Source organism: Oncorhynchus masou, chromosome 23, assembly GCF_036934945.1.
Source record: "Oncorhynchus masou masou isolate Uvic2021 chromosome 23, UVic_Omas_1.1, whole genome shotgun sequence".
NCBI lineage: Eukaryota > Metazoa > Chordata > Actinopteri > Salmoniformes > Salmonidae > Oncorhynchus > Oncorhynchus masou.
Window position 1 is genome coordinate 46,810,341 of NC_088234.1, and position 14,669 is coordinate 46,825,009.

The following is a 14,669-nucleotide window of genomic DNA, read 5'->3' on the forward strand; positions in this document are numbered from 1 at the left end:
GTCTGTCTGTCTGTCTGTCTGTGTTTCTTTCTTTCTTTCTTTCTTTCTTTCTTTCTTACAGTACAGGTCACAACCCCTCTGTGCCTGGAGATATACAACATTATTGGCAGTCACATGCAGAGTTTTCAGGAAGAGGTGGTTGCTGATTGTCTGCAGGCCATGTCTGACAATCTCACTCACCCGCTCTCTCTTTCCCATCTATCAGCAGCATCAGTCAATGAGGCGGTCTCACATTGTGCACATGCATTTTCACACAAAAGCCCTTTATAACATTGAGTCACTCATGATGAGTGGATTAGCATTGGATCTCTATCTGGCTGGTCATCTTGCATTCAATTATGTCATCCTATGTAGGTTAGTGTTTTCAGTACATTGCAGGGGAGGTTTGAGCTGGGGTTATGCTTGTGACCGAATGGGAGGTTTTCTGAATATTTCAGAAGCTGAATCCATTCACCAGTCCCATGAGTGGCAAGATTGGGTAATGTTGGAGACATGGTAGAGGGCTCAGAATAGATACAGCTGTGCGTTGCCAATCCCCAAAATGTTGGCAAAAAGTGAAAATGTATACCAGATTATTAATGCAAGTGAACAAACTAATCTAAATTTAGTTCACTTTATTGTTCAGTGAGGATTCATATAGTCTAATACATATAATCTATTCATATACATATGAACTGTCTGTGTTCTCCCTCAGTGTCCGTCCAGGAGAGTCTGGAGAGGAAGTTTGGGAAGCATGGGGGAGCAATCCCAGTGGTCCCTACCTCTGAGTTCCAGGCCAGGATCGCTGTGAGTACAACCCTTTTCCCCTTATTCTTTCAATGCCCCTGGATTACTTTCCCCTCATTCAAACAATAACCCTAAGATACAGTATTATAGACATTCAACAGCAGCTGTTGATTTTGTTCCATTTTAATTGTTTGTCTCCGTATTCACAAACACACACTCTTGTTGTCCAGGAGTTTTTTGCTAAAATAAATGTGTGCTTCATAGGAAAATAACTCGTCTTTACACCTGTTCACCTAATGTGAACTCCATTGAACGCGTTAACCTTGTATGGGACACCAGTAAACAATGCAACCTGATCCTGATGATAGACTATCCCCTGAGGGGATTTATCCTGGGAAAAACCGCTCCCTCCCTGATGCCACAGTCAAACAGACTCCTTTAGGACAGACTTGTAAAATCAGAACCATCCTCTGCTTGCTGTTTTCCCCAGCCACCATTTTGTACATTAGTCTCAAAGATTTAAACACATTACCTTACTGTTGATAAATGAGGCTCACTGAATGACAGACTGGAGATAAATGCTTTGGTCCTGCAATTTCATTATAACCAAGTTGAGAGATATTTCAAAGTTGAGCTGCGTTTCTCTAGAGATGAGTAATGGTTTAGTTTAGTAGGCTAGATGTGCACTCTGAGCCTTATTTTCATTGTATTTTCTTTTGTTTGGTTCCAGGGCGCTTCAGAGAAGGACATTGTGCACTCAGGACTGGCCTACACCATGGAGAGGTCTGCCAGGGTAAGAGGCTGATTGCATAAACATGATTATCTGTGCTAAACTATTCCTCACAGGCCAGAGGTTTTGTAGAAAGGAAATGCTGTCTTAATCCAACTTTATGTCCTGGGGCATCTTATTAGGGGTAATGAAGTCTTGAAAGTTGAAGGCATCAAGTTCCATTTTCTGTTTTATACATCTCATTACTCAAACAGCACTAAGCAGTGAAAAGGCAATATGAGCCCTCTCGCCACCATTTTATTTTCCCAATGCCAGCTCATAAAAGGAATCCCTCTTGAATATGCGTACACACACACACACACACACACTCTCACTGGTTTGCTGTGCGTGCGAGCAGAGCCTATGGGTAACTGGAGAAGCCAGGGCTTTGTTAGTCTCATTCGTTAAGCCCCAGCTCTGACGCTAGAGAGAGCATGAGGATTCAGGCCATGACCTGCTCCTAATCACACGGACCACCCTCTACCATTAACACACCATATAGCCATCAAACACTGATGACTTTAATGTCACGTGTGACTGAGGATACAGTAACTGCATAATACAGCGTTTCCTGTACCGCATCCCAGGAAATGTAATACTCTGTGCAGACATACTGCCTGACAGTCTGCTGGTTTATTACTTCGTTATATTTCCCTGGGGGTTATTTCTATACAATTACACACAGATGCTTTATTATCCTGTGGAAATGGATCACTCCATTGAAAATGGAACAATAGAGGTGTATTGCTGTATGTAACAAATGGCAAAGGGAGGGGCAAGTAATGAGTACTTGGAAGGGACAGGGTGATTTTATATATTTGAGTTGATGTTCTTTGTTTTCTGTTCCCCTTTTTAGCAAATCATGCGCACAGCTAACAAGTATAACCTGGGCCTCGACCTGAGGACGGCAGCGTACGTCAACGCCATCGAGAAGGTCTTCAAGGTGTACAACGAGGCTGGTCTTACCTTCACATAGGTGGCACCTCCACAGCCTCTGTCCATCCGAGCAGACCCAGGGCCCCGCCTCTCCCAGCCTCCAAGCAACCTTCATAAAATCTTTATATAACGTTCAGGCGTTTACATTTTACACATGACCGTTAGCTTTACTCTTTGCATATGTATTTCAAGCAAATCAATACACATTATTTTGCATTCTCATATTATCAAGAGACCACATGTTCTAGCTTGCTTTGAATCCGCTGTTATGAAACTACTGTGCCTATGGTTATTTTTTTGCCTGTCGTCATTCCATCGATTGAATTGCTGCTACTATATTATTATGCCAGGTAACACCAAAAACTCTGGTCTGCAGCTTTTACGGGCTAGTTCTTTTATGAATTAGTGCTGTGCTTGTTCAGTGTCTGTTACGGACATACTGTTACTTCACTGACAGAGTTGAAGAAGTCGGTTAACAGAATGTAGAGCAGAGACACACGTAAAGCCTTAATTTCTCCTGTGTTGAAGTGGAGTAGGTTAATCATTTTTATCTGTACCAGAATGTTTTTTCTATTTAAGGTCAGTCCACTTACAGTATAAAGCAGTGTCTACACTTCAGGGTGATAAAATGTGTTAGTAAGCAGATTTATTATGTTACTCTGTTGACATGACACTAAAAGGATCCATTCCAGAAGATTGTTCTTTGTTGTTACTGGTGTTTGCTTGGGCAGCCACAGTTTGAGTGTCTTTCTCTGCGTTTTTGCCTTTGTTTAATTCTTTGTCTCGCCTCAGAACTTGATCAAGGTCGGTGTGGTTTTTGTGCTGAATCCTTAGGGCTAATGGAAGGGGAGAATATGTGGGAATAACATTTTTCTTTTTCCTTATATCAGCCTTTGACTGCTTCGGGATTCTATGTAACATCATTTGTATAGCCTTTTCATTGAAGAATTCATTAAACTACAAAACGATTGATTGTGTTGATTCAAACCAAACTATGATTCCCTGTGGGGTATGTAAAAGATTTTTCCATGGAAGCAAATCCTGTTTATTTTGTATATCAACAGCTAGTTATTGGCTGCATAATCCCCACTGTACCTATTTCATCCAACACTACAACCTCTACGGGATGGGTGTTCCCATACAAATAAAATAAAAACTTTTTGTTTACTTTTCAAATATAATACAAAACATTAACATTACACAATGCATTATGACAGTATTGGATTATTCTTCATAGGCAATAACCATAGGTATGCCAGATTGATCATCAGGTCCTGAGTTGGATTTTGCTATGTCATTTTAGTCCAACATTTTTTGAAAAGGGTTTGATCCTTGCTCAACGGAGCATTCAACAGATTTTTGGGATAAACATTTTTATTTACTTTTACATAATATTATTCATAGGCTATATCCAGAGGCATGTCAGTTTGATTGATCTGTTACCAGAATAGGCTCATCCCTAGCTCCAGTTCCTCTTATGTCCAATTCAGATCTGAGACATACATAGACAATGTGTATATCAGAGAAATGCCCCTGGGGAGCAGGGACATCATTGAGATTGCTAGTGAGGAAAATACACACAGGCAAGAGAGGGATAAGACCATTAAGATTACATTGAAAAAAAGAAATGGCTTCAGTTTGACTCAGCCAAAGAGACTTCCCAAATGATCGCACTTGGTCTGCGTTGCTGTTGTCCTTCTAGTTGCCATCTTTCTCGCCAGATATCTCTCCTGCAATGTCTCCCAGTAGGTCGTTCAGGTCTGAGGGATAGGCAAAATTGATTAGAATTAATAGTTTGAAATTATACAGATGTTATTTATTCTGGTCTCTTAGCAGCAGCAACACACAAAAACAGCAGCAAAGGTACTATCAGACTTCTTTTTAAAGGCACACCTGAATAGAATACATGAAGTTTTTACTTCATAATAGTATGTAATTTGTACTTCACTGTACTATGCAGGGCATTCAACTAAAACCACATTAACTTTACCTTGGTCACCTCCTCCGCTACTTGACTCTTTCTCATCCTTGCCAGATAAGAAACTTCCAAAGCCTCCTTCCTCTTTGCCCTTGTTGCCATCCATTAATCCTCCAATACCGCCGATACCTCCACTGATATCCTTGCTGGACTCCTTCTTCTTTGAATCATCTCCTCCAACCGTGGGCTTCACCTTCTCTTTACCACTGCTTCCCCCGCTGGGCTCCTTCTTTGAGTCTAACATAGTCTTCACCTTGACTTTGGCAGCTTTAGCTGCAAGACATCACCAAATGCACTGTTAGGAAAACTAACCAGAAACAAATGACGCATGAAACTAAAATGAGACGGTGTTATATTTGCCCCTGACATCACCCTACCAAGTTTTAAAGTTACAAACTGTGTGATATCATATTTGAAGATTTCAGAGAAAGCAACTGTGTACGACATAAAAAGCAACATATATGTTTTTTGATTTGGTGCCAGATGCCAAATTCCTGATTACCGTCTATGGGTGTAGTTGTGCATAATGAACTGACAGCATCGTCCAACAACATTCCAAGCCAACACTTCTTAGGCCTACATGTTGTAAACGCCTAGGTGATTACACCGTAACGTAATTAGTTCCATGGATACAAAATTGAGCACAAGTGGCTTAGTTTACAACACAATCCTAAAAAACAGGTGCAATATATTGCATTTGCATGTGTCATCGAGTGCTGTGTTTTGGTTAATCAGCACACATTGATGTTAACTGTACCAGTTACAGTCAAATCTGAAATGATTTCTCATCTAATTAGAGTAAATGAGAAGCTGAAAAGCGAGGCTCGGATTGTTTTAAAGCGTGCTGACCTTTACAAAATCAAATTGTATTTGTCACATGCTTCGGAAACAACAGGTGTAATTTAGACTAACTACTTATGGGTTATTTTCCAACAATGCAGAGTTAAAGATACATAAACATCAAAATAGAAAGTGACACAACAAATAAATACACAGTGAATAACAATAACGATTAAAATAACATGGCTATATACAGGGAGTACCAGGACCGAGTTGATGTGCAGGGGTACGAGGTAATAACATGGCTATATACAGGGAGTACCAGGACCGAGTTGATGTGCAGGGGTACGAGGTAATAACATGGCTATATACATGGAGTACCAGGACCGAGTTGATGTGCAGGGGTACGAGGTAATAACATGGCTATATACAGGGAGTACCAGGACCGAGTTGATGTGCAGGGGTACGAGGTAATAACATGGCTATATACAGGGAGTACCAGGACCGAGTTGATGTGCAGGGGTACGAGGTAATTGAGGTAGCTACAGTATGTACATACTGTACAAACCATACAAACCATTAGGAACACCTTCATAATATTGATTTGCACACCCTTTTGCCCTCAGCAGACTCTAAAAGTTGTTGAAAGTGTTCCACAGTGATGCTGGCCCATGTTGACTCCAATGCCTCCCACAGTTGTGTCAAGTTGGCTGGATGTCCTTTGGGTGGTGGACCATTCTTAATACACACGGGAAACTGTTGAGCATGAAAAACCCAGCAGCCTGGGTGTTCTTGACACACTCAAACCAGTGCGCCTGGCTACCATACCCCGCTCAAAGGCACTTAAATATTTTGTTCATTCACCCGCTGAATGGCACACATACACAATCCATGTCTCAATTTTGTCAAGGCCTAAAAATCCTTTTCTAACCTATCTCCTGCCTTTCATCTACACCGATTGAAGTGGATTTAACAAGTGACACCAATAAGGGATCATAACTTTCACCTGGATTCACCTGGTCAGTCTATGTCATGGAAAGAACAGGTGTTGGTAATGTTTTGTACACTCAGTTTATATAGGTAGGGGTAACAAAGAGGCTTGAGGAGTGATTGTTTTAAAAGTCAAGGCCAGATCATTATTTACAGCTGAAAGAGGAATTCCACTGAGCTGCTTCAAAGAGAGTTACTGCTTTTTATACACATATCTGAGCACACAGGACAAGGCAGTGGGAAAACAACACACAAAAACAAGTCAGGTCTATCCAAGTGGGCAACCGCCCTCAAATGCGACATTTTGTATGACAGCCACAAAAAAAACATATTTCTGCCTTTAATCATTTGCAGCTGCTGCAAGCCTCACTCCAGCTAATGCAAGGTATGACAGTGAAACTGCACAAAAGAACCATACAGAACAGAAGTAAAACAAAGTCACCCACTTCTTCCCCTCCTCACCCAACCTCATCTGCTCCCCCTTTTACCCCCATCTCCCCCTCAGGACTCACCTGCCGTATCCACTGCCTGGTCGACATATTTGTCAGCTGAGTTGCCCAAAATGCCTTTGAGGAAAGACATGTCTCTGAACAGTAGTCAGTAGTGTCCCGAGGGCAGGTTGTGTCGTGAGAGAATATTTCAAAGTAGTGTGGGGGCAAAGGTGGTCATGGAGTCTTATAGAGGTTGGCACTTTCTGTCCCTGATCCTATGCCTCTCAGGGCTCTGCTGATTGGCCAGAGAGGTCAGGGTGTATCTCAGGATGGTAGGGAGGTGGGCTGGCTAGACTGGCTACACTGGTTTGAGGATCGGATTCTGAATAGGTGATGTACTGTATTTACCTAGTTACCTACATACTGTATGTAAATATACAGTGGGGAGAACAAGTATTTGATACACTGCCGATTTTGCAGGTTTTCCTACTTACAAAGCATGTTAGAGCTCTGTAATTGTTATCATAGGTACACTTCAACTGTGAGAGACGGAATCTAAAACAAAAATTCAGAAAATCACATTGTATGATTTTTAAGTAATTAATTTGCATTTTATTGCATGACATATGTATTTGATCACCTACCAACCAGTAAGAATTCCGGCTCTCACAGATCTGTTAGTTTTTCTTTAAGAAACCCTCCTGTTCTCCACTCATTACCTGTATTAACTGCACCTGTTTGAACTCGTTACCTGTATAAAAGACACTCAATCAAACAGACGCCAACCTCTCCACAATGTCCAAGACCAGAGAGCTGTGTAAGGACATCAGGAATAAAATTGTAGACTTGCACAAGGCTGGAATGGGTCACAGGACAATAGGCAAGCAGCTTGGTGAGAAGGCCACAACTGTTGGTGCAATTATTAGAAAATGGAAGAAGTTCAAGTTGACGGTCAATCACCCTCGGTCTGGGGCTCCATGCAAGATCTCACCTTGTGGGGCATCAATGATAATGAGGAAGGTGAGGGATCAGCCCAGAACTACACGGCAGGACCTGGTCAATGACCTGAAGAGAGCTGGGACCACAGTCTCAAAGAACCATTAGTAACACACTATGCCGTCATGGATTAAAATCCTGCAGTGCACGCAAGGTCCCCCTGCTCAAGCCAGAGCATGTCCAGGCCCGTCTGAAGTTTGCCAATGACCATCTGGATGATCCAGAGGAGGAATGGGAGAAGGTCATGTGGTCTGATGAGATAAAAATAGAGCTTTTTGGTCTAAACTCCACTCGTCGTGTTTGGAGCAAGAAGAAGGATGAGTACAACCCCAAGAACACCATTCCAACCGTGAAGCATGGAGGTGGAAACATCATTCTTTGGGGATGCTTTTCTGCAAAGGGGACAGGATGACTACACCGTATTGAGGGGAGGATGGATGGGCCATGTATCGCGAGATTGTGGCCAACAACCTCCTTCCCTCAGTAAGAGCATTGAAGATGGGTCTTCCAGCATGACAACAACCTGAAACACACAGCCAGGGAAACTAAGGAGTGGCTCCTTAAGAAGCATCTCAAGGTCCTGGAGTGTCCTAGCCAGTCTCCAGACCTGAACCCAATAGAAAATCTTTGGAGGGAGCTGAAAGTCCGTAATGCCCAGCGACAGCCCCGAAACCTGAAGGATCTGGAGAAGGTCTGTATGGAGGAGTGGGCCAAAATCCCTGCTGCAGTGTGTGCAAACCTGGTCAAGAACTACAGGAAATGTATGCTCACTGTAATTGCAAACAAAGGTTTCTGGAACAAATATTCTTCTTTTCTGATGTATCAAATACTTATGTCATGCAATAAAATGCTAATTAATGACTTAAAAATCATACAATGTGACTTTCTGGATTTTTGTGTTAGATTCCGTCTCTCACAGTTGAAGTGTACCTATGATAAAAAATTGCAGACCTCTACATGCTTTGTAAGTAGGAAAACCTGCAAAATCAGGCAGTGTATCAAATACTTGTTCTCCCCACTGTATATATACTTTTATGACTCGTCCAATCTTTCCTTGACTACTTTTATCCAGTGCACCTGAGGGCTTTTAATTTGCTTTTGATAGTGAATTCCCTGACTGCTTGCCTTTCCCCCGAATAAAATATTATTTGTGGCTAGGTAGCTAAATCACAGGCGTGCAGTGAGTAGCCCGTGTATGTGTATGTTGGGGAGGGTGGGTCTTGGAAACTGGAAATGGAAAAGTTGGAACGCCGCTCTGTCTCCTCCCTCAGTAGGAATGCTTGAAAGAGTAGATGACTCACCATAATGATACTCTTGCTCTCACACGCAGACACAGAGATGAGAGGTGCCAAAAAGCGGTGGCCTGGATACAAATCAAATGTTATTGGTCGAATACACATATTTAGCAGATGTTATTGTGAGTGTAGCGAAATGCTTGTGTTCCTAGCTCCAGCAGTGCAGTAATATCTAACAATTCACAACAATACACAGATCTAAAAGTAAAATAATGCAATTAAAAAATATATAAATACTAGGACTAGTGGCATTTACTAGAACACAGTAAAATACAGTATATATATGAAATGAGTAAAACGGTATGTAAACATTATTCAAGTGAGCAGTGTTACATTATTAAAGTGACCAGTGATTCTATGTCTATGTACATAGGGCAGCAGCCTCCAAGGTAGCCGGCTAGTGACAGGGACTAAGTTCAGGGTAGGGTACTGGATGGAGGCCAGCTAGTGATGACTATTTAACAGTCTGATGGCTTTGGATAGAAGCTGTTTTTCAGTCTCTCGGCCCCACCTGTACTGACCTCGCCTTCTGGATGATAGCGGAACGAACAGGCCGTGGCTCGGGTGGTTGATGTTCTACCTGTCCTGGAGGACAGGTAGTGCTCCCCTGGTGATGTGTTTGGCAGACCTCACTACCCACTGGAGAGCCCTGCAGTTGTGGGCGGTGCAGTTGCCGTACCCGGCGGGGATACAGCACGACAGGATGCTCTCAATGGTGCATCTGTAAAGGTTTGTGAGGTTTTAGGGGCCAAGCCAAATTTCTTCAGCCTCCTGAGGTTGCACCTTCTTCACCACACTGTCTGTGTGGGTGGACCATTTCAGATTGTCAGTGACGTGTACGCCGAGGAACTTGAAGCTTTTCACCTTCTTCATTGCGGCCCCGTTGATGTGGATAGTGGTTGGCTCCCTCTGCTGTCTCCTGAAGTCCACGATCAGCTCCTTCATTTTGTTGACGTTGAGGGAGAGGTTATTTTCCTGGTGCCAATCTTCTAGGGCCCTCACCTCCACCCTGTAGGCTGTCTCGTTATTGTTGGTAATCAGACCTAGTACTGTTGTGTCGTCTGCAAACTTGATGACTGAGTTGGAGGCGTGCATGTCCACGGAGTACAGGAGAGGGCTGAGCATGCACCCTTGTGGGGAGTTGAGGATCAGCGTAGTGGAGGAGATGTTTCCTACATTCACCGCCTGGGGGCGGCCCTTCTGGAAGTACAGGACACAGTTGCACAGGGCAGGGTTCAGACCCAGGGCCCCAAGCTTAATGATGAGCTTAAAGACTACTATGGTGTTGAAGGCTGAGCTGTAGTCAATGAACAGTGTTCTTACATAGGTATTCCTCTTATCCAGATGGGATACGGCAGTGTGCAGTGCGATGGCGATTGCATTGTCTTTGGATCTATTGGGGCGGTATACAAATTGAAGTGGATATAGGGTGTCAGGTAAGGTAGAGGTGATATGATCTTTAACTAGCCTGTCAAAGCCTTTCATGATGACAGAAGTGAGTGCTACACGGCGGCAGTGTAGCCTAGTGGTTAGAGCATTAAACTAGTAACCGAAAGGTTGCAAGTTCAAATCCCCAAACTGACAAGGTACAAAATCTGTCGTTCTGCCCCTGAACAGGCAGTTAACCCACTGCTCCTAGGCTGTCATTGAAAATAAGAATTTGTTCTTAACTGACTTAGTAAAATAGAGGTAAAAAAAATAAAATAAATAGTAATTTAGTTCAGTTACCTTTGCTTTCTTGGGTACAGGAACAATAGTGGACATCTTGAAGCAAGTGGGGACAGCAGAGATTGAATATGTCTGTAAACCCTCCAGCCAGCTGGTCTGAGCATGCTCTGAGGACGCAGCAAGTGATGCCGTCTGGGCTGGCAGCCTTGCGAGAGTTAACATGCTTAAATGTCTTACACACATCGGCCAAGGAGAATTAGTGCCCACAGTCCTTGGGAGTGGCACTCGTTGGTGGCACTGTGTTATCCTCAAAGCAGGTGAAGGTGTTTAACTTGTCTGGGAGCAAGACGTTGGTGTTCGCGACCTGGCTGGTTTCACATTTGTAGTCCGTTATTTTCTGGAGTCCCTGCCACATACAGTGGGGCAAAAAAGTATTTAGTCAGCCACCAATTGTGCAGGTTTTCCCACTTAAAAAGATGAGAGAGGCCTGTAATTGTCATCATAGGTACACTTCAACTATGACAGACAAAATGAGGAAAAAAATCCAGAAAATCACATTGTAGGATTTTTAATGAATTTATTTGCAAATTATGGTAGAAAATAAGTATTTGGTTAATAAACAAAAGTTTATCTCAATACTTTGTTATATACCCTTTGTTGGCAATGACAGAGGTCAAACGTTTTCTGTAAGTCTTCACAAGGTTTTCACACACTGGTATTTTGGCCCATTCCTCCATGCAGATCTCCTCTAGAGCAGTGATGTTTTGGGGCTGTCGCTGGGCAACATGGACTTTCAACTCCCTCCAAAGATTTTCTATGGGGTTGAGACTTGCACAATTGGTGGCCGACTAAATACTTTTTTGCCCCACTGTATAGAAATATATACAGTTGAAGTCGGAAGTTTACGTACAACTTAGCCACATACATTTAATCCGAGGTAAAACTTCCCTGTCTTAGGTCAGTTAGGATCACCTCTTTATTTTAAGAATGTGAAATATCAGAATAATAGTAGAGAGAATGATTTATTTCAGCTTTTATTTCTTTCATCACATTCCCAGTGGGTCAGAAGTTTACATATACTCAATTAGTATTTGGTATCATTGCCTTTAAATTGTTTAACTTGGGTCAAACGTTTTGGGTAGCCTTCCACAAGCTTCCCACAAAAATTGGGTGAATTTTGGCCCATTCCTCCTGACAGAGCTGGTGTAACTGAGTTAGGTTTGTAGGCCTCCTTGCTTGCACACGCTTTTTCAGTTCTGCCCACAAATCTTCTATTGGATTGAGATCAGGGCTTTGTGATGGCCACTCCAATACCTTGACTTTGTTGTCCTTAAGCAATTTTGCCACAACTTTGGAAATATGCTTGGGGTCATTGTCCATTTGGAAGACCCATTTGTGACCAAGCTTTGACTTCCTGACTGATGTCTTGAGATGTTGCTTCAATATATCCAATATATCCATTTTCCATCCTCATGATGCCATCTATTTTCTGAAGTGCACCATTCCCTTCTGCAGCAAAGCACCCCCACAACATGATGCTGCCATCCCCGTGCTTCACGGTTGGGATGGTGCTCTTTGGCTTGCAAGCATCCCCCTTTTCCCTCCAAACATAACGATGGTCATTATGGCCAAACAGATCCATTTTTGTTTCATCAGACCAGAGGACATTTCTCTAAAAAGTATGATCGTTGTCCTCATGTGCAGTTGCAAACCGTAGTCTGGCTTTTTTATGGTGGGTTTGGAGCAGTGGCTTCTTCCTTGCTGAACGGTCTTTCAGTTTATGTCGATATAGGACTCAGTTTACTGTGGATATAGATACTTTTGTACCTGTTTCCTCCAGCATCTTCACTTGTTCTGGGATTGATTTGCACTTTTCTCACCAAAGTACGTTCATCTCTAAGAGACAGAATGCGTCTCCTTCCTGAGCAGTATGACGGCTGCATGGTCCCATGGTGTTTATACTTGCGTACTATTGTTTGTACAGATGAACGTGGTACCTTCAGGCGTTTGGAAATTGCTCCCAAGGATGAACCAGACTTGTGGAGGTCTACAATTTTTTTCTGAGGTCTTGGCTGATTTCTTTAGAATTTCCCATGATGTCAAGCAAAGACGCACTTAGTTTGAAGGTAGGCCTTGAAATACATCCACAGGTACACCGCCAATTAACTTAAAGGATGTCAATTAGCCTATCAGAAGCTCCTAAAGCCATGACATCATTTTCTGAAAATTTTCCAAGCTGTTTAAAGGCACAGTCAACTTAGTGTATGTAAACTTCTGACCCACTGGAATTGTGATACAGTGAATTATAAGTGAAATAATCTGTCTGTAAACAATTGTCGGAAAATTACTTGTGTCATGCACAAAGTAGATGTCCTAACCAACTTGCCAAAACTATAGTTTGTTAACAAGACATTTGTGGAGTGGTTGAAAAACAAGTTTTAATGGCTCCAAGTGTATGTAAACTCAGTGTATGTAAACTTCCGACTTCAACTGTATATACACTACCGTTCAGAAGTTTGGGGTCACTTAGAAATGTCCTTGTTTTTGAAAGAAAAGGACATTTTTTGTCCATTTGAGTGGGAGGCTTGTATGAACAACTGAGCAAGAGGACAAGTACATTAGAGTGTCTAGTTTGAGAAACAGACACCCCACAAGTCCTCAACTGGAAGCTTCATTAAGTAGTACCCGCAAAACACCAGTCTCAACATCAACAGTGAAGAGGCAACTCCGGATGCTGGCCTTCTAGGCAGAGTTGCAAAGAAAAAGCCATGTCACAGACTGGCCAATAAAAAGAAAAGATTAAGATGGGCAAAAGAACACTGGATTGAGGAACTCTGCCAAGAAGGCCAGCATCCTGGAGTCGCCTCTTCACTGTTCACTAGGTTTTCCCTTCACGCCTTCCCTAGAATGCGCCACCAGTGTTCCCTCTTAGACCTTCACTGATGGATCACGTTGAGAAGATCAACCATCCTCTTTGTGACAAAAAAGTTGACATGTTAATTCACCTCTAAGGACTCAAACTCAATGTAAATGAATCAATCTCTATTATCACGGCCAGAGAGGTTCACAAACTCAATCCAAGCTTTAGTCCTTATGTACTGCTACACAAACAAGTGATATAAGCATGAGTTACAGTATTAATTATTAACGTTGGTTCCTGCATGTGACTGGCGAGGCTTCTTCTCTCAAAGCTGGGACCTTGGAACTGAGATACTCCTTTTGGTTCCAGAGCAATGTTCTGGCCGTACTGTCAAATGGTCTGAGGAGGAGGTCACAGTCACTTCCACAAACCAAGATAGAGTGAGAGGAGATGCTGTGTACAATTCAAAGCTCTCTTCAGACAATAACATTTTCCCTCACAAATCACATTTTAGATGTATTTTGACTTTAAGGTATAGAGAAAGAAAAATGGATACTATTGCTGATTAATATATATGAATTAGATATTTGTGGTAAAACTTGATGTGGCAGTGTGAGACTCCTCTGAAGAGTGAAGAAGTTTCTGGAAGCTAACCCCCAGTGTCTGTGTATGTTTTTGTCCTGTTATCCTTTTTTATATGTACTGGTTTGCAGTATTACCTTTGCTTGAAAATAGTGTGCATTGCATGTTCACTTTGCTAGTTTTTTATTTATTTTGCCAATGCCTTTATAATTTTAAAAAATTGTGTGCTAATCCATGGTGTGTTACCTTTAAGTCATTTTGTGTGCAGTGGTGTCATTTATTTTATGACAGTTGTGAGGACATATTTAAAAATCAGGGGGGGAAATGTAACTGGGTGGAACCGTCAACCTATTTTGACCACACCCGTGTTGGTCTGCCAGTGCCAGGTGTATGTGATTGTTAATTAAGGGCTTGGCCTTTTGTATAAAAGCCTTCCTGTGTGCCATTCTGGTTTTTGCCTTGCTATGTGCTGGTCAGTGTGCCTTGGGAGGATGGGAGTGGGAGGATGGGAGTGGGAGGATGGGAGTGGGAGGATGGGAGTGGGAGGATGGGAGTGGGAGTGGTGGTGGTTTTAATAAATTAAGTATAAGAAATAGGAATGAATTGAGAAATAGGATTGAGCGCAGCCATTTCACTTGTAGTTTCCATCCGGTAGAGG

The 14,669-nt window shown here is 42.4% G+C and overlaps 2 protein-coding genes across 3 annotated transcripts in view; one reads left to right on the top strand and one right to left on the bottom strand.

Moving 5' to 3' along the window:
• The window catches only part of LOC135510929 (glutamate dehydrogenase, mitochondrial-like), a 41,546-nt gene extending 38,145 nt beyond the window's left edge, over nucleotides 1–3,401 (top strand). The window contains exons 11-13 of one of the 2 annotated variants that reach the window (XM_064932271.1): nucleotides 695–786; nucleotides 1,457–1,519; nucleotides 2,352–3,401. In XM_064932271.1, coding sequence (XP_064788343.1) covers nucleotides 695–786; nucleotides 1,457–1,519; nucleotides 2,352–2,471 — 275 coding nt within the window. In that variant the 3' untranslated portion in view covers nucleotides 2,472–3,401. Of the gene's footprint in view, nucleotides 1–694; nucleotides 787–1,456; nucleotides 1,520–2,351 lie in introns of those variants that run through there. The other variant, XR_010451187.1, reaches the window with a different exon arrangement.
• Nucleotides 3,402–3,460: 59 nt separating this feature from the next.
• Nucleotides 3,461–6,875, bottom strand: zgc:193505 (uncharacterized protein LOC559113 homolog). The gene is made up of 3 exons (XM_064932272.1): nucleotides 6,692–6,875; nucleotides 4,422–4,682; nucleotides 3,461–4,191 (listed from the first exon to the last, which is right to left on the bottom strand). Exons 1-3 carry the CDS (start codon nucleotides 6,759–6,761, stop codon nucleotides 4,130–4,132), a joined length of 393 nt encoding a protein of 130 aa, XP_064788344.1. The 5' UTR covers nucleotides 6,762–6,875; the 3' UTR covers nucleotides 3,461–4,129.
• Nucleotides 6,876–14,669: the final 7,794 nt, after the last annotated feature.